This window comes from Schistocerca piceifrons, chromosome X (assembly GCF_021461385.2).
Source record: "Schistocerca piceifrons isolate TAMUIC-IGC-003096 chromosome X, iqSchPice1.1, whole genome shotgun sequence".
Lineage (NCBI taxonomy): Eukaryota > Metazoa > Arthropoda > Insecta > Orthoptera > Acrididae > Schistocerca > Schistocerca piceifrons.
The window spans coordinates 169,659,650-169,687,621 of NC_060149.1; the positions used below are offsets into that span (position 1 = coordinate 169,659,650).

Consider the following 27,972-nt stretch of genomic DNA (forward strand, 5'->3'; position numbering starts at 1 on the left):
CCAGGTCACCAGCATTGTGAAGCCTAATGCAGGGTTGGCTCAGGTGACAGTTAACATAGGGGGGTTATGTAGGGATTTCACTAAAGAGGATCAGGTAGTGATTGTGGGTGGGGCTGGTAATAGTATGGGTAGGGATGGGGAGTATAACACAGATGGTGACCTGGAAAAGATAGCCACTCAGACTGACAACACGAATGTGCATTTCGTGGAACTGTTTCAGCGTCACGATCTGCCTCATCTTAATACAGCCGTCAGGCGTAATGACATGAGACTTGGGGGTGCGCTGATGACAGAAAGCATGGGTCACATTTCAGTGGTGTCGGTGGAGTCTATCAGCAGGACGGGTTTCACTAGACATGGCCTGCACCTCAACAGGTATGGGAAGGGGAGGTTGGCAAAGCTTATAGGTGGCAGCATAGGTGGGGTTGGTGGGATCACTCATGGGAAAATTCCTGCAGTAGTGGGTGTTAGAGCTGCACCCTTTTTAGATTGAAGTCAGCTGATAGGTATTCCTGCTTAAGGGAAGTCTCTCTAACAAGGGAATCACTTTTGACAAAGCTTAGGTATCTGAGTAATGAGGGAATTAGTATATTTCATCAAAATATTCAAGGTATTAGAGATAAAGTTAGTGAACTGCTTATAGATGTTGACTCTGAAATTATTGGTGTATCTGAACACTTCTTAATTAAGGAGATAATTCAGAGGTTTCCTTTACCAGTATACAGGTTGGCTGGCAGCTTTTCGAGGAGCTCTTTGCGGTGTGGGGGAGTAGCCATGTATGTGAAAAACGGCATCCCATTTGAGTCAATTGATGTTTCAAAGTACTGCACTGAAAAGGTGTTTGAATGTTGTGCAGGTGTGGTTAAATTTAACGGAGCTAAACTTCTACCTGTTGTTATTTATAGATCCCCAGACTCCGATTTCACAACATTTTTGTTAAAGCTAGAGGAGGTTCTTGGTTCACTTTATAGGAAATACAAAAAGTTAGTTATATGTGGTGACTTCAATATTAATTGTATAAGTGATTGTGCAAGGAAGAGGATGCTGGTAGACCTCTTTAATTCATATAATCTTATGCAAACCGTATTCTTTCCAACGAGAGTGCAAGGGAACAGTAGAACAACCATAGACAACATTTTTGTTCATTCCTCATTACTAGAAGGGCATTCTGTTAGCAAAAAGGTGAATGGCCTTTCAGATCATGATGCACAAATTTTAACTTTAAAAGATTTTTGTGCTGCAACACGTGTTAAATATAGTCATCAGCTGTTCAGGAAAGCTGATCCAGTTGCTGTAGAGACCTTTGTAAACCTTATAAAGGAACAAGAGTGGCAAGATGTTTATAGCGCTGATACAGTAGACGATAAATATAATGCTTTTCTCAAGACTTTTCTCATGCTCTTTGAAAGTTGCTTTCCGTTAGAACGTTTAAAACAGGGTACTAGCACAAACAGGCAGCCTGGGTGGCTGACTAGAGGGATAAGAATATCTTGTAGAACAAAGTGGCAATTATATCAAAACGTTAGAAACAGTCAAAATCTAAATGCAGCAGCCCATTACAAACAGTATTGTAAGGTGCTTAAAAATGTTATTAGGAAGGCAAAAAGTATGTGGTATGCAGATAGAATAGCTAAGTCTCAGGATAAAATTAAAACCATATGGTCAGTTGTAAAGGAAGTTGCTGGTCTGCAGAGACAGGTCGAGGATATAGAATCAGTGCATAGTGGGAATGTCCGTGTTACTGATAAGTCGCATATATGTACAGTATTTAATAATCACTTTCTGAATATAGCAGGTGAACTAAATAGAAACCTAGTCCCAACAGGGAATCATATAGCGCTCTTAGAAAAAAAGTGTTCCGAGACTGTTACCTGAAATGCTCCTCCATGATACTGACAAGAGGGAGATTGAGTTAATAATTAAATCACTAAAGACCAAGAACTCTCATGGATATGACGGGGTATCTACCAGAATACTGAAGTATTGTTCTATGTACGTTAGCCCAGTTCTCAGCCATATCTGTAACTTTTCCTTTAGGAGTGGTCGGTTTCCTGACCGATTAAAGTACTCGGTAGTGAAGCCACTTTATAAAAAGGGAGACATTGATAATGTTGACAATTTTAGACCTATTTCTATGCCATCGGTGTTTGCTAAAGTTATCGAGAAGGTTGTATATACAAGGTTACTGGAGCATTTAAATTCACATAATTTGCTGTCAAATGTTCAGTTTGGTTTTAGAAATGGCATAACAACTGAAAATGCTATATTCTCTTTTCTCTGTGAGGGTTTGGACGGATTAAATAAAAGGTTGCGAACGCTAGGTGTTTTCTTTGATTTAACGAAGGCTTTTGACTGTGTTGACCACAAAATATTACTGCAGAAGTTGGACCATTATGGAGTAAGGGGAGTAGCTTACAATTGGTTCGCCTCTTACTTTAAGAACAGAAAGCAAAGGGTAATTCTCCGCAATATTGAGAGTGGTAGTGATGTTCGGTCCCAATGGGGCACTGTTAAGTGGGGCGTTCCCCAAGGGTCGGTGCTGGGGCCACTGCTGTTTCTTATTTATATAAATGATATGCCTTCTAGTATTACAGGTGATTCAAAAATATTTCTGTTTGCTGATGACACCAGCTTGATAGTGAAGGATCTTGTGCGTAATATTGAAACAGTAACAAATGATGTAGTTCATGAAATAAGTTCGTGGCTTGTGGAAAATAATTTGACGCTAAATCACAGTAAGACTCAGTTTTTACAGTTTCTAACTCACAATTCAACAAGAACCGATATTTTGATCAGACAGAATAGGCATATTATAAGCGAGATGGAACAATTCAAGTTCCTAGGCGTTCGGATAGATAGTAAGCTGTTGTGGAAAGCCCATGTCCAGGATCTTGTTCAGAAGCTAAATGCTGCTTTATTTACCATTAGAACAGTATCTGAAATAAGTGACACTTCAACACGAAAAGTAGTCTACTTCGCATACTTTCATACGCTTATGTCATATGGTATTATTTTTTGGGGTAATTATTCTGATTCAAAAAGGGTATTTTTGGCTCAAAAACGAGCTGTTCGAGCTATATGTGGTGTAAGTTCGAGAACGTCTTGTCGACCCCTATTCAAAAATCTGGGAAATCTGACATTGCCCTCACAGTATATATTTTCTTTAATGTCGTTTGTTGTTAGCAATATTAGCTTATTCCCAAGAGTTAGCAGCTTTCACTCAGTTAATACTAGGCAAAAATCAAATCTGCATGTAGAATGCACTTCCTTGACTCTTGTGCAGAAAGGAGTGCAGTATTCTGCTGCATCCATTTTCAATAAGCTACCACAAGAACTCAAAAATCTTAGCAGTAGCCCAAACTCTTTTAAGTCTAAACTGAAGAGTTTCCTCATGGCTCACTCCTTCTACTCTGTCGAGGAGCTCCTGGAAGAGCTAAAAAATTAAGCAAATTCCAGTTTTACATTGTTGATTTTCTTCATTTGAACTTACGACTTGTCACCTGAATATGTTTTTTTATATTTCATTTTATCTGTTTCTAATATCGTGTTATAATTTCATGTATTGACTTGTTCCATGACCATGGAGACTTCTCCTTAATTTGGTCCCACGGAACAATAAATAAATAAATAAATTTCCAATTACAGTGTATGAGGTAGTGGCAGAAATGGCCCACAATCTGCTCCTCCACAGGATGTTGTCTGCTGTAGGTGAAGGTAGCAGGAGTATTTGCCTAAGAAGCCAACCCAGAATGGCACACCTATTTTTCCTTACGGCACAGGCTTAATGTCAATGAGGGGGTGAGTTTTGCTGGCTACAGGTGACAATGAATGCTCAGTGCTAGTTCCTCCAACACTGCACCCCCACATACTGCAGTTCCTCCACACTGCACACAGGGAATGTGGAGAACGAATGCAATAGTGCGACATTATGTGTACTGGTGTGGTGTTGATGCTATCCTTGAATGCACTGTCTGGAACTGCCATGTCTCCACCCACAACCAATTTGCACCAGCACAGCTGTTCAATCTTCAGCCTTGGCAAAGGGTACATTTTGATTTCACTGGTCATTCTGGGGAGCAATGTGGTCACTTGTCAATGCCCCTCTAACTTTCAGTATGATGCGTTTATGGCTACAAGTGCCCTGCCCACCATATTAGTGACAGATGGGGCTCTTCCATCCTGGTTTCTGACAATGGCCCTCAGTTCACAGCATTCACATTTCACGATTTTTATCAGTAACATGGCAATGAGTACCTGACCACTGCCCTTTCCATTCCACATCCAAATTGGAAGCTGGGCAGATGGACAGGACATTCAAAGACACATATGCGACAACTACTGATGACAGCTGACTCCAGGGAAGCTCTCACTAGCTTCCTTGCCTCCTACCGATCCACCCCCGCAAATGGATGTAGCCCAGCCAAAAGTTTACATGGGCACAAACCTCCACACCCCATTTTACTTGCTGCACCCGATTCCACGGGTCCACTGCCCTGCACACGGTTATATCAATGCATTGAAGCTCCCGCCTGGGTTCATACTTTCAGCCAGAACCTCAGGCGAACCCAAGGCACTGTCATCAGCAGCAGGAAGTGGCATGTGTTTGAGACTGAGGTCAAGTAGTAGCAGCTGGTCAGCAATAGAATCAGCTCCGACCACACCATAACATATACCCCCCCCCCCCCCCCATTTCCCACAACCACGACCAGCACCACCACTACCACCAGGATGGAGTGCTACCTGCGACCACACCAGGGACTGGCCTGCCACTTACTACTACAGCCTCTGCCTTTGTGTCAGGCATCAGCAAGAAATCAAAATTGACCAGCATTGGAAGCTGATCAGACTGAAACCTTTCCTCCTCCTATGCCACTTCCGCCTCTCACTCCTGCTATTGGTGGCCCCCTTCTCTCCCTATCAGTGGACATTGAACATTATTGGCCTGTGGTGTCCATGGAGGCTGACCCATTAGTATCATCTCCACCAGTTCCGGTGCCCACTCCCCTGCAGGCCGGTCCAAGCTGTGCCTCAGATTCCATCAATCATCCAGGACTCTCACATATGGCATTGCCTCCCTCCATCAATCACCCAGGACTCTCACATATGGCACTGCCTCCCTCCCAAGTTGATCACGATAGGGACCCTCCATGGGCACCTTTGGTGAGCATTCCTACTTTCCTCTCTCCCCTTCCTTCTTGAAGCAGGCAACAGCCATGTCACTTCCAGCTCTATGTACCAATTAAATGGTGGAGAGAGGGGAGGGATTTAGTATTAGAGGGTGACTCGAATTCTGAGCCTAGCTTGGGTGTTGGCTGAGAGCCTAGCTCAAGTATTGGTTGAGATAACATGTCAGAGATACTGGGGCTCCACGTGACAGCAACGGCTCATGCCTGAGCGATGCAAAGCTGCCGTGGCAACCACATGAGGTAGTGCCACCCTCTGACAAGTGTTTACTGATATTCTCACGTAGAAGAGGTTGTTATTAGATGAATATCAAACACTAACTTCACTTAACGAAGGTTTATTCAGTACTTGCATGTACAAGAGTGCAGGGCAAACTGCCTCTGGTCAGATCACATACAGTATATATCCAGCTACAGAATATTCCAGTACAATGATTCATGGCATTTGAGGATACTTCTAGAATGTATTCAAATTGAATATAGAAATTCAAATTGTTCAGTCAAGGTGAGTTTTGAACTCACAACCCTCCATGCAACAGTTTAGTGCTATAGTCACTACACCACGGTGCTACTCAGCTTCTTCTGTGACATTGCTCCCTCCTTAAGAGAACAGCATCTTGGTGTTACGTCCTCCTAGTCCGGGAACGAGTCATCGGTCCTGCATACTCCGACTCCTGATGACTGATTCTCGCCTTGGCGGTGACTTCTTAGAACTTCTTTTGCCGCTACACTCTTCGTCACCTTTCCGCTTGTTGCCTGTTGCTGGAGCTTCAGATTTACTGTGGGTTGCAGGATCCTTATAGGGCTTCATTCGAAGGATGTGGACCATATCTCTGATCTTTCATCGTCTTGTGTCAGGGCCGAAATCTTCAACTTCATAAGTAACAACAGACAACTGTCTTACAACCTTATAAGGTCCAAAGTAGTGCCTGAGGAGCTTCTCAGAGAGACCAACCTTATGAACAGGAGTGAAGATCCAGACGAGGTCACCAGGCTGGTAGACAACAGGGCGAAGGCTCACGTCATACCTTCGGCGATCGTTTTCTTGAGTCTGCAGCATGCAGAGTTGAGCTAACTGCCAAGCTTCCTCCACTCTGGTTAACACCTGGCTGATGTAGTAATTGTCCATGTCATCAGGATGTAACAGAAACACAGTAGCCATCATCGTAGTCACCCCACGCCCACGCACCAGGAAATATGCCATAAATCCTTTGGCGTCTTGTTTGGCGGTGTTGTAGGCAATCGTCACGAAAGGTAGCACCTCATCCCATTTGCTCTGCACAACAGTGACAAACATTGATAGCATGTCGGCCAAGGTCTTATTAAGGCATTCAGTAAGCCCGTTAGTTTGCGGATGGTAGGCAGTCGTCATTTAATGAGTAATGTTGCACTGATGGTTTATCTCTGTCACAAGATTTGATTGAAAAACTTTCCCTCAATCCGTAATTAATGATCTTGGGGCACCGTGTTTTAATACAATATCTTCCACGATGAATTTGGCTACCTCGGATGCTTTGGCTGTTTTCACAGCTTTTGTAGTGGTATAGCGCATCAGATAATCAGTGCAAACAATAATCCATCTATTGTCACTAGCAGACATTGGGAAAGGTCTGAGGAGGTCAATCCCAACACACCAGAAAGGCGTTTCGGCTGGTGGAATTGGTATGAGTAGGCGAGGTGGTTTCTGAGGAACTGCCTCTCTCCTCTGGCACTCTCGACAGTGCGACACACAGTGACAGACACTCCTAAATAAACCTGGCCAGAAAAATCTCTTGTGGATTCTGTCATATGTCTTAATAAATCCTAAATGTCCGGCCTCAGGTGTGTCATGGAACATCTAAGTGCATGTGTTTAGGAATCATTGGTAGCCACCTCTTTCCAAACGGACCAAAGTTTTTCTTGATAAGTAATCCATTAACTACCTTAAATTGTCCTTTCACATCCTCTGACCGATTTAAGGCAAGTATAATTTGAGATATCTTGGCATCCTTCTTCTGCTCAGCAGAGATATCCTGGAGTGCAGCGAGACAGGCACTATCTTCATCAAAGTCTTGATGGTCTTGCACAGGGTTTCTTGAGAGACAGTCGGCATCTTGGTGTTTTCTTCCACTTTAGTACACTATGGTAATGTCATACTCTTGAAGACGTAGTGCCCGTGTGACGAGTTGTCCTGTTGGATCCTTAAGACATGTCAACCAACAAAGTGAATGATGGTCTGTAACAACTGTGAATGGTCTTGCATAGAGATACTGTCGAAATCTGCACATGGCCCAGATCACAACAAGACATTCTCTTTCTGTAGTTAAGTAGTTTCTCTCGGCTTTTGTAAGTGTCCTACAAGCATAGGCTATAACCTTCTCTTTTCCATCCAAAATTTGCACCAGAACAGCACTGATCCCACACCCGCTGGCATCTGTGTGTAGTTCTTTAGGTGCTCTCTCATCATACAGACCAAGTACAGAGTCAGTCGTCAGAGCTTTTCACAGCACATCGAAAGAATCTTGTTGAGCACCACCCCAGATGAATTCAGCATCGGTTTTTAACAACTCTTGGAGTGGCCTGGCTTTGATACAAAAGTCTTTGATAAAATGACGGTAATAAGAACATAATCTGAGGAATCTTCTCACATCCCTAATACTTCTAGGAATTAGTAAATTTCGTTATAGATCTCACCATTTCTGGGTGTGGCCACACACCTTCATTTGACAAAAGGTTTACAAGTATTTTGATTTCTTTTGCTCCAAAGAGACACTTTCTTGGATGAAGTTTCAGTTTGCCTTATTGGAGACACTTAAGAACGGCCCTCAGTCTTTCTATATGTTCATCAAATGTCTCTGAGAACACTATAATGTCATCTAAATAACAAAGACACATCATCCTCTTCAGGTGCCTTAGAAGGTTATCCATCATCCGTTCAAAAGTTGCTAGTGCATTACACAAACCAAACGGCATTATCTTAAACTAATGCAAGCCCTCAGGGGTGATGAATGCAGTTTTATCACGATCAGCATCGTCTACTTCGATTTGCTAGTATCCCAAGTGACATGTCCATGGTTGAGAAAAACTTAGCCCCCTTCAGACAATCTAGTGTATCATCAGTTCATGGAAGAGGGTAAACGTCCTTTTTAGTTATCTTATTAAGCTTCCTGTAATCAACACAAAAGAGCCAACTGCCATCCTTCTTCCTGACGAGGACCACTGGTGATGACCATGGGCTCTGCGAAGGCTGAATGATGTAATTCTTCATCATTTTCTCTACCTCCCCACGAATTATTTGACATTCTGTTGCTGACACACAGTATGCTCTCTGGCTTATTGGTTGAGGGTCTCCAGAGCTAATCCGGTGCTTCACCATCGATTTGTCTAATTTGCTCTTCACCTGGGGATTGAAGCATTCAGAGAACTATTGAAGAATGGCAAGTAGCTTCTTCTGTTGTTCCGAAGTGAGATCTGGTGATAGTCAAGCTAGAAGATCTTTTCTCGTAATGGTAGCGCTAATTTCATCTACAGACTCAGCATGGGAGGTTCCTATGATGCTCAGCTGTTCTTCAATTAACGGTTCAGCATTTGCTACGCACAAGCGTCTTGGAAAGATCTGATCTTCGAGTGACCACAATCTATAATTGCCTGAGAAGCTTTCAAAAAGTCCCATCTGAGAATGACGTCATGACTACACTCTTGTAAGATGATGAATTGTAAGGGCTGTGTATGGCCACTTATAACCACATGAATGGTACATGTTCCTGTAGGTTTTACATATTTCCCATTAGCTACCTTCAGCAGAGATGTTTTGTTTTCGACGAATACGATTTTCTGTAACTGGCGATGGTGCTTCTCCGAAATGACTGAATAGGATGCTCCAGAGCCCACAAGAGCTTGGGCTGGTTGGCCATCCATGAGGATATCGATGTAGTTTCCTATCATTTTTGTAGTGATCGACGGCAGAGGATTTTTCTCTTCGGCGGCCTCACCTCCAAGGAAGGTCGCACCCTTTAGTTTTCCAGGTTGCGGCAGCTAGGTGATTGGCTGGATCTTCTATATAGTGATGAGGATCTTGATCGGCGTGTTGGGGAGCGTCCTCTCCAGTGGTTAGCTTGTGGTGATAACTCCACCTTGTCTTGACTTTTTCACCATTTTAAAGGGAAATGAAGGGCGAGAGATTGGGTTCAATGTCTGTTCTACTTCCTCCCTTGTGACCTCTTGAAGCATCTAAGTTTTTTGCTTGCCATGGAATCCAAGTACCTTCTAAACTTCCTCTCTCACTATCTGATGAAGAACATTGTGAAATCAGTTGCTTCCTCCATCACAGACATCAATACAACATTTGGAAGCCATTCAAACTTCTTGTGTGTAATTCTTTTTTGACGCATTGTCCCAATAGACTGGCACCATTTTATGAATTCGTCTGCTGTCGAAACCTCCTTCAGGAGTAGGGCTTGATACATGTCCTCAGCAACATCGTCACCAGAGAACCCGGAAGGATGTCTCATGTGGTAGCACACAGTTTCTGTCATTGTAACGTCCTCTTCTTCTGGATCCGATAGATTGTGATCTGTTGAATATGGCTCTAACTCAGGTTTCTCGCCACATAAACGGTGGCTCTGTCATGGCCAGATGTGAGCCACTGTGTCGTCGATAATGTGCACTATCACAAGCTCCAATACCCAGCGTCTCCACCAAAATAATGTCACGTATAAGAAGGTGTTGTTATATGAATGACGAACACTAACTTCACTTAACAAAGGTTTATTCAGAATTTGCACATACAAGAGTGGGGAGCAAACTGCTTCCGGCCAGAACACATACAGTATTTATACAGCTACAGAACATTCCAGTACGATGATTCATGATATTTGAGGATACATCTAGAATGTACTCGAACCAAATATAGAAATTCAAATTGTACTGTCCAGGTGAGTTTTGAACTCACGACCCTCCATGCAACAGTTCAGTGTCATAACCACTACACCACGGTGCTATTCAGCTTCTTCTGCGACAATATATTGCAGCCCAGCCAATGCAGCAAATCTCTCAATAGTCACTGAAGTCTTACATATGTACCTCTGGATAGCGACCCAATATTAGTAAAAGACTAAAGAAGAATTGTGCAAAAACATAAAGGAAGATTTTCAAAATGTAATGCCTGACATTCTCCAAAGACATAAAGGATGGCATGGAGATGCAGAGACCTCTCTGTAAGGCATGATAGTGCACATACAAACCATCAAGCCAGTTTTAGTCTTAATTTCAGCATAAATTATAAAATGTTTCCTACCCAGAAACTATTTGAGTTCAATGAAAAGGTGAAAATCACTAAGAACAAGGTGAGAACTGTAGGGTGTTTGATCAAACATTTATCATCAAAATTCATCTGACAAGTCTCTGGTTGCAGCAGCATACCTGTCCTCATGACAGTTATTGTGAAGAAGTACAACTGTAAGGAAGCACACCATTCCTATGAGTTTGGATTTCTTGGTATAGCTTTATTCGGCTGTCATAATATCGATCTGAATTGATCGTAGTGTCTTTTAGCATGAAACTGACCATGAGAAGACCCTTAAGATACCAGAACACCAACATCATGAGTTTTCAGTAGTTAGAATTTGTTGGAATTCCATAGTTACTGTAGTGAAGAATGGTGCCATGGTCTATGGGGCTGCACACCCCTCCCCCAGAACTACATCTGTTTATTCTTAAAAGAGAGAGAGAGAGAGAGAGAGAGAGAGAGAGAGAGAGAGAGAGAGAGATTCTTGCATCATAGCTTTCAGGCTTAGCAGTTTTGATAATTTTCCTGTGATTGTAGTTGTTGTTATAATAGATTCAGAAAACAACTTTGTTTACTCTAGAGAATCTGGAGATGGAATGGTGATACAAAACTTACGTGAGGTCACTCCCACTGCCCCAGACCAAAATCATGGATTCAACTCTGACCATGAGTAATTGGCACTTGGTCTCTGGAGTGAAATGAAACCCACATATTAGAAAACCGGTAATAATCTGGTAGAGAAAGGCATTTTCATTTGGGCAACATCACATCAAAAAATTTCAATGCTCTAACCATTCACTGTGTTTTGTCTTGATCGCTTAGTTGCCTGGGTAACCATCAAGCCCAAATTTTTCTATAGCCAAGAAGTTCAGACAGAATTTTGTCAAGCAAAGAAAGAGAAATATTTGGCAAAGAAATGTGTAACTTGCCTAGGGTTCCTATCTGTCTTGCACAATTGTATTCTTCACATCATCTGTAATGAGTGGAAGGTGTCCATTTAAACTTGGATATAATCCTGATACCAATCTGCACATTAGGACTGCACAATCGGTAGTTACTTCCTAGATTGCCCTCCGTATAATGCCAATCTCCAAAAGGTAGATAATATTTGAGCCAACCTTTTGTAAAGCCCAACTTACGATCCTCATTAAAAACCATGAATGCAGAGTATAATTTGCTATATGTAAATGACACTAATACTTGAATAATCAACTAAAAAATGAATTAAGTAAAGATGCTATATCTATTCTTCCAGGAGTGCTAGTCCTGCAAGTTTCAAAGAACTTCTGTGAAGTTTGGTAAACAGGAAATGAGGAACTGGCAGAAGTAAAATTGTGAGGACAGGTTGAGAGTTGTGCTTGGGTAGCTCAGCCAATAGAGCACTTGCTCACGAAAGACAAAGGTCCTGACTTGGAGTCTCAGTCCTGCACAAAGTTTTAATATGCCACAAAGTTTCATATCAGTCCACACACTGCTGCAGAGTGAAAATTTCATTCTGCACACCTAATGTTTCTTTCTACAATGGCATCTGATAGCTCATCTCTCTATTAGGTGAAGAACTGCAAGGTCTTGTATGTTGTATGGTGGTCATAAGTGCTCTTGGATCTTTAGACATATTTAAAAGCAACTGATCATTTCCAGCAATATAATTACTGAAGGTACTATTAATAAACATAGCAAGATTTTCATAAAATATAATTGAGTATTTCAAGGACTCTGGCATCTCAAAACTGAACATATAAACATGTAACAGTTTGTGGAAATAACTTCATATACTCTTCATTTACCTGGGACATAATCTCTATCCACCTCTGTAAGGTCAGCTGGTGTTAAGGTCATTCCAGCTAACTGCTTCCATACAGCTTCTGCAAGGTTCAGGCTTAAGGGGCTACCTGTCCTGATAGCAATTCCCATTAGAATACCTGTAAAAAGTTTGTGTATAATAATTAGCATCAATTTCTCATTACTGCTTAAAACGATGTTCTATGTAGTTACAATTAACATTCCACAAACATTTTAACTTATAGTTAACTAGCATTATTCCTGAGTTTTTTGTTTGATTTAAATCACATCATGTGTGTAAAAATTGGTGAACCAAAAAATTAAAATATTTTCATATCACTCTCCGTTCAAATATCAGACATATTTACTTTATTTTGTTAGCAACATACCCAGGAATCTGAACATATTCATGTGCAGTGGTGATTTCAAGGTAGGGTTCAAGAGAAAACAGTCACGATTTGTTCCTGTATCATCTCGGCCATTGGGTGTAACAATCAATAATGGAAGACACCCATTTTGAAGTTCTTCACACATCTCAGTAATGCTTTCACTGTAGCCTCCTCCACAATCATCTACACTTTCCCCTGGAAAGCATTTAAGATACTTCAAAATTTTGGTATACTCAGAATGATCAAATGTTAGCAATTTCCTTAAATTATTTGGCCCATGATTACTATATGACACAATTAAATATCAAAACTATAGAAGCATATAGCACTTACAAAGAAACACCAATTGAATGATGATTTATTGCTCTGACCATATCAACAAGTGGCTAATCACTATCAGAATTAGTGTCCGTGTAGCATAGTTGTTCCTGATAATGATGCACCACTGTACTAGTTGGTTGGTGATGAATCTGCAGTACATTCAATATCATCTACTAGCACATCTGTACATCATTTTATACCTCAGAAACAACTACTCTACGGAAAACATTAATTCTGAAGACACTCTCAAACATACAACTTTTCACGTAACCTGATGATGACTACGCACTAGTCAAAATTATGTCACAGCATTAACTGCCATGCAACAGGAGTAGTTGTTTAATCCTATGACTACTGTGGATGTGTTAACCCATCATGTGCAGCATTCCCTGGTACTGTGGATACCTTTGAGTGCACCACTGTCCATTTCCTCCAGTACTATGATGGTATTTACTTGTGCAGCCTTACTGATCCCTGATTGTTAATGAAACATGTAGAAATGCAGTCACTCAGGTATCTGCATGCATTTACACCACCACCAGCCGTCTGCAGTTTGAGCTACTTCACTGGAGGGTCCAGCCGTGTTTACTGTTGTGAACTATTGTCGCTGTTTTTACCTTTGTTGGGTGTCTAATTATTTATCAAGATTGCCAGCAGAGCATTATTCAAATTGCTTTTCTGATCTAAGCAGGTTGACTACATTTAATTTTTGCAGATAAAATGACACTACAACAAGGTTGCACGCAAGAAGAAATTTTGGAGATACTATTAGCAACATAGAAGAAGAATTCTTTGATACCAGTAACAGTTATTACTCATCTATAGGAGTGTACAGCAATAATTTTAGGCAAGCACATCATCATGTTTCACATACTCAGTTCATACTTCAGAATCATGGGAATTCTAGAAGCCGTGATGAAACACTTGCAAAAAGAGCACATCCTAATGACAAATTTTATAGCCAGAAGGTTATTTTCACCCATTTTCAAGTATGAAGTTAATGATTTAGATCTGACACAAGTGTCATTTATGGAATGATCCATGGATTTGGAAATATTTAATGACATTTCCCACAGAAGGCCTGATTAAAATTACTGTAAGTTAAAACAATATATTTTATCTATTTACCATGGCTAATATGCCAGAATAAGTGCCTTCACGGCTTTCAAAGTGAAAAGGTATATGATCTGAGGAACTTTACTGCTTTTATTGCTATTTGTCCTCACATGGGTCAGTTGGAAAATCTGAAAATCAGCAATTTTTAGTTCAGATATCTACTACCAAACAAATCAGTTTTCAACAACATTACACCTCAAAATTCTTTTGTGTCAATTCTGAGAATGTTTTACTTATATGATTACTGTGTGAGTACCAGTGGAGAAAATTTATTCAAAATTAGAAGTACTCTTGACAAAGTTAAAACACATTCTGCTATCTGTGTAACCAGTCGTTTATCAGTGGTGCTGAAGTTAAGCCACTGTCTAAGAAGGGAGATAAAGAAATAGCATCAAATTTCCATCCAATTTCAATTTTGCCAGCATTTTCCAAAATTTTAGAAAAAGTAATGTACAATCGGCTTTATAACCACCTTATCTCAAACAACATACTGTCAAAGTCGCAGTTCGGATTTCTAAAGGGTTCTGATATTGAGAAGGCTAATTACACATACAGTGAAAATGTGCTTAATTCATTAGACAAAAAATTGCAAGCAACTGGCATATTTTGTAATCTGTCAAATGCATTTGACTGTGTAAGTCACAATAGCCTTTTAAGTAAATTGGAATATTATGGTGTAACAGGAGATGCTGCAAAATGGTTCAAATCTTATATCTCTGGCAGGAAACAAAGGGTGTTATTAGGAAAGAGACATGTATCAAGCTATCAGGCATCATCCAACTGGGAACTAATTACATGTGGGGTCCGACAAGGTGCCATTTTAGGACCCTTACCTTTTCTTGTGTATATCACTCACCTTTCATCAGTAACATTATCAGATGCCAAGTTCGTTTTGTTTGCTGATGATACAAACATTGCAGTAAATAGCTAATCAAGTGTAGTCTTAGAGAGATCGGCTAATAAATTATTTGTGGACATTAATCACTGGTTCCTAGCTAATTCTTTGTCACTAAACTTTGAAAAAACACACTACATGCAGTTCAGAACTTGTAAGGGGTGTCCAACGAATATATGCCTCACATACAATGTCAACCAGATGGAAGAAGTGGACAGTGTTAAATTCTTGGGATTACAGCCTAATAATAAATTCAACTGGGAGGAGCACACCTCATAACCGCTGAAGCATCTTAACAAATCTCTATTTGCAATGCGAATTGTGTCAGACATAGGGGATATAAAAATGAAGAAGCTGGCATACTACGCTTACTTTCATTCCACAATATCATATGGGATTATTTTTTGGGGTAATTCATCAAGCCAAGCTAAAGTTCTCCAGGAACAAAAACGTGCAGTAAGAGTTATATGTGGTTTGAACTCAAGAACATCTTGCAGAAGCCTGTTAAGGGAACTAGGGATACTAACTACTGCTTCTCAATATACACTCCTGGAAATTGAAATAAGAACACCGTGAATTCATTGTCCCAGGAAGGGTAAACTTTACTGACACATTCCTGGGGTCAGATACATCACATGATCACACTGACAGAACCACAGGCACGTAGACACAGGGAACAGAGCATGCACAATGTCGGCACTAGTACAGTGTATATCCACCTTTCGCAGCAATGCAGGCTGCTATTCTCCCATGGAGACGATCGTAGAGATGCTGGATGTAGTCCTGTGGAACGGCTTGCCATGCCATTTCCACCTGGCGCCTCAGTTGGACCAGCGTTCGTGCTGGACGTGCAGACCGCGTGAGACGACGCTTCATCCAGTCCCAAACATGCTCAATGGGGGACAGATCCGGAGATCTTGCTGGCCAGGGTAGTTGACTTACACCTTCTAGAGCACGTTGGGTGGCAAGGGATACATGTGGACGTGCCTTGTCCTGTTGGAACAGCAAGTTCCCTTGCCGGTCTAGGAATGGTAGAACGATGGGTTCGATGACGGTTTGGATGTACCGTGCACTATTCAGTGTCCCCTCGACGATCACCAGTGGTGTACGGCCAGTGTACGAGATCGCTCCCCACACCATGATGCCGGGTGTTGGCCCTGTGTGCCTCGGTCGTATGCAGTCCTGATTGTGGCGCTCACCTGCACGGCGCCAAACACGCATACGACCATCATTGGCACCATTGGCACCAAGGCAGAAGCGACTCTCATCGCTGAAGACGACACGTCTCCATTCGTCCCTCCATTCACGCCTGTCGCGACACCACTGGAGGCGGGCTGCACGATGTTGGGGCGTGAGCGGAAGACGGCCTAACGGTGTGCGGGACCGTAGCCCAGCTTCATGGAGACGGTTGCGAATGGTCCTCGCCGATACCCCAGGAGCAACAGTGTCCCTAATTTGCTGGGAAGTGGCGGTGCGGTCCCCTACGGCACTGCGTAGGATCCTACGGTCTTGGCGTGCATCCGTGCGTCGCTGCGGTCCGGTCCCAGGTCGACGGGCACGTGCACCTTCCGCCAACCACTGGCGACAACATCGATGTACTGTGGAGACCTCACGCCCCACGTGTTGAGCAATTCGGCGGTACGTCCACCCGGCCTGCCGCATGCCCACTATACGCCCTCGCTCAAAGTCCGTCAACTGCACATACGGTTCACGTCCACGCTGTCGCGGCATGCTACCAGTGTTTAAGACTGCGATGGAGCTCCGTATGCCACGGCAAACTGGCTGACACTGACGGCGGCGGTGCACAAATGCTGCGCAGCTAGCGCCATTCGACGGCCAACACTGCGGTTCCTGGTGTGTCCGCTGTGCCGTGCGTGTGATCATTGCTTGTACAGCCCTCTCGCAGTGTCCGGAGCAAGTATGGTGGGTCTGACACACCGGTGTCAATGTGTTCTTTTTTCCATTTCCAGGAGTGTATTTATTCCTTAATGAAATTTGTCATTAAAAATATATCATTTTTTCAAACCAACAGCTCAATTCATGGAATCAATAATAGAAATAAGAATAATCTTCACAAGGATTTAAAGTCACTGACTCTTGTACAAAAAGGTGCGCATTATTCAGGAACACACATTTTCAATAACTTGCCAGTAGCCATAAAAAGCTGTACAACCAATGAAATTCTGTTTAAGAGAAGCCTAAAGGATTTATTGGTGGCCAACTCCTTCTACTCCATCAATGAATTTCTCAGTAGAACCAACTGATTTGTGTGCGTCTCTCTCTCTCTCTCTCTCTCTCTCTCTCTCTCTCTCTCTCTCTCTCTCTCTGTGTGTGTGTGTGTGTGTGTGTGTGTGTGTGTGTGTGTGTAGAAACCTTTTTTTTTTTTATTTCAGTGCAATAGTGTTTGTAAAATGTTTCTTTCATATAGGGTTCATTTAAAAAAAATGACGATCATTCCACTTGGGACCTGTGGAAGGTACATAAGCTTATTTGTTTCAGTTGTAAGTATTTGCCATGTATTATTGTTTTTCTGACGTGTTTCACATCCTGGAGGACCTCCTCACTATGGATCAATTGGAATGAAATTAAATCTAATCTAATCTAATCTGCAGTGCATTTGTTGAGTGCAGAAATTTCTGCAGTGCCAAAAGCCTAATGTTATTCAATGGATGTTTATCTTTTAAGCAATTTATTGTATTCAAACAAAGTTTGGGAACAAAGTGTGTGTATTGTGTGATTGTCATACTGGTATGTCTTGAATTTTAGAGAGTATACAGGTGATACACCTAAAATACGAATCTAAAATTTGGGGAAACGTAGCAAGCTACTAGGTACATTCATGAACAACAGGGTGTCCATAAACTCTCTTAACAGTTTCAAAAATGTATTACAAAAGCAACTAATATCTTCTTCAGATTTGTACTGTGCACTTAATGACTATCAAAATTTTAATCACATTACATTTCTGTGAGGTATGAGATACTGCGAAATGAATTACGTATGAAATGGTTACTTCTCAAGAGAAGGTACTGTGTGTAATGGTTACTGGAAAAAAAGTTTGGACATAACATGTGAGAACAAATGTCTATGGATGATATGTTCTTCACCCAAGTTTGCATAAGTGATGCCGCAAACCTTTAATCTTTCAGGGAAGCTGCACACACACAATGTGAGAATCTGTGGACTGGAAAAACCTCGATGTGGCTAGGAACTTTAGCAAGACAGTCCAAAGGTAAATAAATGTGTGGTCTGAGATCATGTGTAGTTACACCATTGCTACTTTTTTCTTCCACAAGACATCAATAACTGCAAATGTTTACCTGGAACTCTTGACCGAACATATTTCATGACAGCTACATAACATTCAACCTAGTATAAAGTTCAGTAAGATTCTGCACCACCACACTGGGAACCACATGTTGGTATCTATAACAAGTCACAGGAACAACAATGTGTAGCACTAGGACCGGGTGAATCAGGTTAAAATTACAGCAGATTTTGATATGACGAGAAATCCTATTTGAACACCAATGCTTTATGTTAAATGGGGCAATAAAAGAGAAGTGTGAATATGAACCAAGACAAGTGCAAATATGAACCATCTGTTAAAGAGAAAGACTGTCAGGAAAGAAGCATTGTTTGCCCATTACAGAAAATGTGAAGAAACATGAAATATGAATGCCAAATATAAAATATACTATCATACGTGGTACCCCACACAATGAAAAATTGATAAACCACTGGTGACTGTATAAGAAAGATGAAATTAAATTGATATTATTACAAAATATAAACTGCCTGGCAAAAAAAAGTGAAGCATGCGGGAAACATGGTCAGATGTCAATATAACTTTGTACAAGTACACAGCATCAGTGGGTTAGTAAATGTTTGTAGCTGCAATTCTCTGCAGCAGGTAAAACCATTTCAAGAGTGCATCAGTGTTGTTCATGTTCAATTTTGTTACCAGGCCTGGTAGGATATATAAAGGACATGAACAGCAGGTAATGGGACACCCTTTTCTAACATAACCTTGTTTTATAGAAATAGTTGATACCAAGTAACTTATATAGGTGAACATAATCTCAGTTGTTTAAATAAATGAATTTCATATGATTTTGTACACGATGTATTATATTTAAGGCTAAAACGTATAAAAAGAAATTAATTTGTTACACTCTGTATGTATGGGTAAAATTATTCTTCCTTTAGAAATATCTGAAATTACAAAATATCTGGCATACTTAAATTACTATTATTAATTACACAATCTATAATGATAATCATTAAATTTACTTCTGGATTCATTTACAAAATAATGTTATAACTTGGTGATGATTCTTCTTTTGTCAAGGAAGTTTGTAAACTCTTTTGCTTTGTAAATGCTTTGGAATATTGTTAGTACTGCAGAATGTTAGTAGTAGTGGCCACGCCTCTGATGGAAACGCATGTATTCTTCAATTTTGTCACTAATAATGTAATTGATGGTTTTATGAAAATGGGGATTGTGAAGTCAGTGTGATATAGAAGAATGGGATAAAATAAAGGAAAGTTATAGCAACAGAAAGAATTTCATCAATTATTCAGTTCAATAGGAACCCCTCAATGTTATAAAAATTATAGCCTCAAGAATGTACCCCTAGACACGAGAACTGCAGCCAACAACAAGAGAAAATGAAGATAAGTAAAAAGTTTTTCTTTTGTATATCTTACACCTCTCAAAGTTTTCAGAACTTGTGCAGAGACAGAGAATTTTAATAGGGATGTATGGGAGGTTAAGATTACCAGCATCAGAAGTTGAGTGATCACTGTGAAGGACATAGAGTTGCCGTGTACTTGTATGTGACCATCTGGTCAACCATGTTTGACAAGAACATGGGAGGATCATCATACTGTGCACCAAGCCCACTGTAACTTCTTCACACCTGCACGTGCCATTTCAGAACAAGTAATAGACTCCCTGCAGCTTTTTTTATCATCATGTCATCTGTTTAAGGCAGCATTATCAATACCTGACAGAGTTTGAAAGAGACCATACTGCGGGTCTCGATTTGGTTGGCTGGTCAAATTGCCCACTATACAAATTTGTGAGGTACTGAGATGTGACAGTTGCCAAATGTTGTACTGTATGGGAACTCATCCTCAAGGTTCTGGTCAACCACATTTAAAAATCACAAGGGAGGATCACTGTATCGAGCATCAAGCACACTTTAGTCCCTTCACATCTGCACTAGCAGATCCTAATTTCCTGATTGTGTTGTTACACCGTCCTCACCATGATGAGCATCACAGGTAGCCCCATCCATCAAAGCTTCATGATCACTGAGTGGGTGATCAGCTGGCTTGTACCTCTGGACTGCAGTAGGGCATCATACGAAGGACATTGATGATGTCTCTGCACTTATGTCTTCTTGATGGATGGTAATAATCCTGAACTTCATACGCCAGATCTGACAAGTGACAAAGGATACATTACAGCTCAAAGTAGCACTTTAGTAACTTTTCCACTAGTTCAACTTTCCACACAGATGGAATATCCATACTAAGTCTCCCACTGACCAGTGCTTGACATTATAGTGCTCTTCGTCTTTCTCCTGGGTGTCCAGGATTCCTGTGTAAACCAGCTGCCATGCTTTTTCTGCCCTGAAGATGTGTTTCACATAGTCATTCTGTGTAGCTTGAAACAGAAACAGTGTATCCATTGTCATTTCAACCTCGTGACTGCGGCAGAAGGAACAGTGTGAAGCCTGGTCTTGCTTTGCTGTGTTGCATGTACAGGTCACTATGGGCAGCATTGTATCCCAATCTCTCTGTTTGACATCGGTACACATGGAGAGCATATCTGCCGACGTCTTATTAAATCATTCGAAGAGGACATTCATCTGTGGATTGCAGACAATTGTCATCCTGTAGGTGATCTTGCAACGTGAAATTATTTCTGGAGGAGGAGGAGATTAGTGTTTAACGTCCTGTCGACAACGAGGTCATTAGAGACGGAGCGCAAGCTCGGGTGAGGGAAGGATGGGGAAGGAAATCGGCCGTGCCCTTTCAAAGGAACCATCCCGGCATTTGCCTGTAGCGATTTAGGGAAATCACGGAAAACCTAAATCAGGATGGCCGGAGACGGGATTGAACCATCGTCCTTCCGAATGCGAGTCCAGTGTGCAAACCACTGCGCCACCTCGCTCGGTAAATTATTTCTGGTATTAGTCTTGACTGGAAGACTTTTCTGTATTCAGAGATCATCACATGGGGTGCTTCGTGCTTCAAAATGACATATTACAAGGAAATTAGCAATTTCTGGAGCTTTGGCAGTTGGCACAGCTTTTATGACAGCATGGTGGGTGAGGAAGTCAGTCCAGACTGACTATTATCCACTGAGTCCCATCTCTCAATTTTGGTAACTTCCCCACAAGGTCAATTTCAGTTTGGTGGAATGTTGCTGCTGCAGCTGGAATTGGTAAAATATGCCTTGGAGACAATGATGGCATGTGCTTTCATTGTTGGCATCCCTTATAGTGGCTCACATAATGACTAATGGATTGGTAGAAACCTGGCTAGCAATTCCCCTGTCTGAATCTGTCTAGAGTCTTAAAGAATCCCAAGTGACCAGATGTTGCAGCTAGTAGCCATTTTTCAGGATCACTGGACACAGATAAGCTGGGCTGATGAGAAACTGTTTCCCCACCACTGGATAATAGTTCATCTTGTACAATATTCTGCTTATTAACTGGAATCCTCCTTTGGTTGGTTCCTCATTCTTCAATGATTCTTTGGTTTTGAGTAATGCTGATCTTCCCTCTGTTCTGTAGCAATGTCGTTTAATGCAGTGATGACCAAGATTCTGTCCACACTGTTGTGTTCTGCCAAATGATTTCTTCAGTTAGCGTCCTTATATTTGCACCCATTTTTGCATCATATTGTGACAATGTAATCCTGAGGCCTCAAAGCCCATCTCACCAGTCGGCCAGACAGTTCCTTCAGGCTAGTCAGCCAGCAGAGAGAATGGTGATCCATCACAACGGCAAATGGTTTGCCAAATAAATACAGTCAGAACTTGTTGATGTCCTAAACAACTGCAAGGTACTCTTTCTCAGTTGTAGTGTAGTTCTTCTCAGACTAGGAATATGATGTAGGTGGTGACCTGGTAAAGATAGCTACTCAACTGGAGGCACTATTGTGCATTTTGTGCAATTGTTTCAGCGTCACTATCAGCCTCGTCTTAATGCGGCTGTTAGCACACCTAACATGGGGCTGGAGGAGGCACTGATGGCAGAGAGCATGGGTCACACTGAAGTGGTGCCAGTTGAGTCTATCAACAGATCAGGTTTCACTAAGCATGGTCTGCATCTCAATAGGTATGAAAAGGGGAGGCTACCAAAGCTTATAGGCGACAGTGTTGTGGGTGGTGGTGGAATCACTCATGGAAAAATTCCAGTAGTAGTTGGTGTTAGAGCTGCACCTTTTTTAGATTGAAGTCAGCTGACAGGTATGCCTGCTTAAAGGAAGTCCCTCTAACTAAGGAATCACCTTCAGAGGACATCATGTTTCCAAGTAGAGAAGGAATTAGCATATTTCATCAAAATATAAGAGGTATTAGAGATAAAGTAAGTGAACTGCTTATACATGCTGACTCTGAAATTATTGGTAAATCAGAGCACCACTTAAATAATTTGACAATTCAGAGACTTCCTTTACCAGGGTACACATCAGCTGGCTGTATTTCAAGGAAGAAGTACCAGAAATTAGGTATATGTGATGACTTCAGTATTAATTTTCCATGTGATTGTGCAAGAAATAGGGTGTTTGTAGATCTCCTAAATTCATATGAACTGATGAGACTGTGTTTTTCCCAACTAGGGTGCAGGGTAACTGTAGCACTGCCATAGACAGTATTTTTATTCATTCTTCATTACTAGATGGGCATTCTGTTAGTAAAAGGGTGAATGGTCTTTCAGACCATGATGCACAAATTTTAACACTAAAAGACTTTTGTACTCAAATGAATATCACATACAATTACAAACTATGTAGGAATACTAATCCAACGGCAATAGAGAGTTTTTTAAACCTCATCAAGGAACAAGAGTGGCAGGATCTTTATAGTGTCGATAACATAGATGACAAATATAATGCGTTCCTTCACACATTTCTCATGCTCTTTGAAAGTTGCTTTCCATTAGAACGTTCTAAACAGGTACAGTAAAAGGCAGCCTGGGTGGCTGGCTAGTGGGATAAGGGTATCATGTAGAACAAAGTGGGAATTATATCAAAATGTTAGAAGTAATCACAACTGAGCTACAGTAGCCCATTACAAACAGTATGGTAAGGAGCTTAAAAATGTTATTTGTATGGCAAAGAGTATGTGGTACGTAAATACAATAGCTAATTCACATGACAAAATTAAAACCATATCGTCAGTCGTGAAGGAAATGACTGGTCATCAGCCCAAGGTTGACGGTATAAAGTCAGTTTGTAGTCAGAATATTTTTGTTACTGATAAATCAGATATACATACAGTATTTAACAATCACTTTCTGAGCATTGGTGGTGAATTAAATAAAAGCTTAGTTTCTACAGGGAATCATGTAACTCTCTTGGAAAATGCCTTTCTGAGATTGATGTCTGAAATACTCCTCTGTGATGTCAAGATATTGAGTCAATAATTAAATCACTGAAGACTAAGGACTCTCGTGGATATGATGGAATGCCTAGCAGAATATGAAAGTACTGTGCTGCACATCTTTAGCACTGTACAACTGAAAATGCTATATTCTCTTTTCTCTGTGAGGTACTGGAGAGATTAGACAAAAGGTTTTGAATGCTAGGCATCTTTCTCGATTTAACTAAGGTGTCTGATTGTGTAGATCATAAAATATTGCTACGGAAGTTGGACCATTATGGAATAAGGTGAGTAGCTGACAATTGGGTCATCTCTTACTTTAACAACCGACAGCAAAAGATCATTACCCACAGCATTGAGAACGGCTATGATGTGGAATCTGAGTGGGGCAAGGTCAAATGAGAGGGTACCCAAGGGATCAGTCCTGGGCCACTCCTGTTCCTTATTTATATAAATGATGTACCATCTAGTATTACAGGTGATTTTAAAATATTACTGTTTGATGATGACACTATAGTTGAATTCTTTTATCTAGGCGGCTCGCGCATGCCCGCCCAGACGCGGGAGATTGCTGTGTTGCCAGTTGCACACGACGCACGCGCGAAGAGAAGCAGCGCCATAGTATAATATAGTTCGCAAGCTTACGTTTAGGGGGGAGCGCGCAGTCTATGAAGTAAAGCCACCACGGCTGCATTAACCCTTTCGCTGCTACAGAGACGTGCTCCCCGCATTCCGCGCTGTGCGCGATTTTGTCACTGCACTGCTCGCCTGTGCTGACACAAGGTGTTTCTGACTGCTTTGACACACTTATCATTCGATTCCACAAAAACTATTTGGCCCAAAAATTAGATTTTTACACATCTTTTTGACTGATACCTTCCCCCCACTTCCTTTGACTGATTAAAGTGCTTTAAAATAAAGCCAAACGCGCCCAGTGTAAATAAAACTTTTATTACAGTTGAGAAAGACGGAATATTTCTCAATATTACATACGACACCTATGTGGTACTTACATTAAATGAGATATTGTTATACGGTAAATTTTATATGAAATTTAGGTACCTTGTCCACATTTCATTCTCAACATTGTGGCAACTAAAATCGACCATACGGAAAGTATACGCTATGGACTTTTACCTCTGCAAACTCTTCAAAATTTCGTGCAATGGTTTTCTACATTTAATGCTGCACAATAACTGGGTTGAACATCGAAACAAAATTAAGTCATTTATGGGGGGAAGGTATCAGTCAAGAAGATGTGTAAAAATCTAATTTTTGGGCCAAATAGTTTTTGTGAAATCGAATGATAAGTGTGCGAAAGCAGTGGGAACACCATGTGTCTGCACAGGCGAGCAGTGCAGTGATGACAAAATCGCGCACGGCGCGGAATGCGGGGAGCACGTGACTGCAGCAGCGAAAGAGTTAATGAAGAGACAAAGCACTAGAAATTTCAAAAAATTGCATTCAAACGAATAAAATTCGTGAAGTAAGACACTTCGATATTGTTTTTAAATAAAGAAAATATTTAGCATCGCACAAGGTTTGAACTCTTTACCTTTCACTTACTAATCCAACACCCTAACCGTTACGCTAGTGCAGCTCGTCCTGCTATGTCTCTCCATAAGGACTGTAACAGGTTACGCAAAATTCTGACAAACACTGTTGGTATGCCTATGAATTACTCGCACTTCGTCGAAGTACAATAGGAAATAAACAATTACCGCTGTTCTTTATTGTGAAAAAGCGGTTCATGAAATTGATACAAACACCTTTCCTTGCTATCGCCTGAATTAGGAGTCTTATTGCTTGTTTGGTTTAATTAATTAATAGAAAATGAAGCAATTGGTATAAAGAATGGTTTTTCCAAACTTTCTATAAAACAAAGTCTGCTATCAAGACATTGCTTTTGTTCTATTACTTTATTTATGACTGAACGTTTCTAAAACTGAAGACACTGGTCCCTGCTCTGCTCTGCAGTCGAGATCTGGCAACGTTGTTCTCTGTTCATTGGCTGACTGTATTTTTTGATGTCAGATGCGCAGAACGAACCTAAACTCGGCCGCCAACATAAATGACGTGCACTTTAGCTTGGTAGTAAAGGATGTTGTGTGCAACACTGGGACTGTTTCAAATAGTGCAGTTCATGACTCAAGTTCATGGCCTGTCGAAAATAAACTAACGTTAAATCACAGTAAGGCTCAGTTTTTACATTTTCTAACACATACTTCAACAAAATTAGATGTTTTAATTTTACAGAATGGGCATATGATTAGTGAAACTGAACAGTTCAATTTCTAGGTGTTCAGATACATAGTAAACTGTCATGGAAAGCCCAAGTTCAGGATCTTGTTCAAAGACTTGCTGCCATTTTTACTATTCTGTATATATAACTTCACATTTCTGAATTAAATATTATTATAAAGAAACACAGCAAAAAATATTAGTCACCTCCAGCAAACATCATGTTAATACTGTGTAAGACCACATCTAGCCTCGATTCAGTGAGGAATATAATCCACTAGCTTCTGTGGGTAATATCCAATTGAAGCTACTCATTGGGGATGTCAATTGCTATATTTCACCTGCTGTGATGAACAGTCCTAGACATATCTAAGTGATTAAAGTTAGAAGATTGGGCTTGTTGAGTTGCGATTGGGTGCCTGAATGTTTGCTAAATCAAAAATGTATGTGTACAGACCTATGAATGTGGTTGTTATTATCTTGGAAGACAGTGTGTCTATAGCATATTTATCATGAAGATGTAGACCAAAGGTGAACACTTGGTCATTGAGAATACTGAAATAACTAAACCATTTAACATTCATGGTAACCTGAAGTTATGGTTAAAAAAAAACTTAAAGCATCACAGCCTGAACTACACCTTGCACAAACATTGAGGATTAAAAGCTGCATCAAACTGACACATCATTTGAAAAGAAGCAAAATCATGATTGGTCAGACCACACTACAGGCATCCTTTCAGCTACTGTCCAGTTTCTGTGTTGTTTAGCCCACTGGAGACACAGATTTATATGCCACTGCAAGCAATTGCTTTCTGCATGTTAACCATTCACAAATGTCCGTCGCTCATATTTTCCTTCACAATGTTCACTCAGAAACTGGTTGAGATGGACCTGAATTCACTGATGACAGCAGTTCGTGTCTGGTTTGAAAACGACTGTAATTGACAAGGCGTGAAACTCATTCTCAGTTCTCATGGTTGAGAGAGATACTCAATTCCTTGTAGATATGTGAGACAGAATGAATATTTTACTCTATAAAGGAGTGTGTAGCTTTTTGAAACTTACAGGGAACTGAAACTGTATGCCAGAACTCGGACCATTGCCTTCCATGGGCAATGATTGATTTATCCACACACAATGGAGTGTTCTCATTGCTACACCAGTAAATTACACAAATACATTCATGGTATGGTGAAAGGCATGTCCAAATATCATAGCACCTTCCCACTGTTCTTTCACATCTCCATATGCAGATTGCATACAACTGATTATCATGTACACACCACTTCACAGTCATGACTAACGACACCAGTGGAGGGCCATGTGATGACCCAGTACCAGTTCTAACCACTTACAGCACTCAAAAGTGATCAGTGTGCTCTTTTAAGGGGGTGAGTAATATTTTGTCTGGTGAGCTAATGATATTCATTCCTGTATCATGTCTATTCTTCTCGAGCAATTAGCTTTGTCATAGAACCTCTCTTGGAGACACAGTGGATAAAACACGAGAACCCACATAGAACACAACTAGAAAAATGGATTAGGCTAAGCTTTCACGTCAAAAAACAAACTACTAATTACCGTACTGTGACCTCAAATTTAACTGATGATGCACATAAGACGATGGGTGGAAGAGTGATATGGGTAATTGGTAGTGTGGGGAGGTGGTGAGGGTGGGGGGGAAGAGACAGCATAAACACCGAAAACACAACATTGACCAAAAAATAAATGAGGAGACTTGTAACAGTAGGAAACAATTTGTGGGAAATTGGGATCATACTACTATGGTAAATATTATTTTAAGTACACACAGACTAATTATGAGAAATATTTAAATGTAAATAAAATTACCAACAAATTTAACTTTCCACACTCGGTGTGGTAAGAACAATGCTTCTTGTGTCAACAGTGACATCTTTGTTACCATCTGGCCAAATACAGATTTTATTCCATCAGTTCCTGCAAGACCACCTTTACTCCGTGATCTCTTTACTTGTATACGATTCAGTTCAATAACAGGACCATGTTGTCGGTCTCGAACCATTGTTGCTTGCACAACCTGAAATTAATGTATAGTGTCATACAGTTTACTTTCTTTTTAATTTTTTTTTTTTTAGTTTCAGTGTGAATGAAGCATCATGATTATACTTCTGTCTA

General features: G+C 40.8%; 1 protein-coding gene across 1 annotated transcript in view; it reads right to left on the reverse strand.

Annotated features, from left to right (window-relative positions):
• Positions 1-27,972, reverse strand: part of LOC124723043 (E3 ubiquitin-protein ligase HERC2) — an 819,840-nt gene that overhangs the window by 49,799 nt on the left and 742,069 nt on the right. The window contains exons 77-79 of the mRNA XM_047248222.1: positions 27,667-27,874; positions 12,621-12,815; positions 12,237-12,371 (exon numbers count right to left, since the gene is read on the reverse strand). Coding sequence (XP_047104178.1) covers positions 12,237-12,371; positions 12,621-12,815; positions 27,667-27,874 — 538 coding nt within the window. The remainder of the gene's footprint in view (positions 1-12,236; positions 12,372-12,620; positions 12,816-27,666; positions 27,875-27,972) is intronic.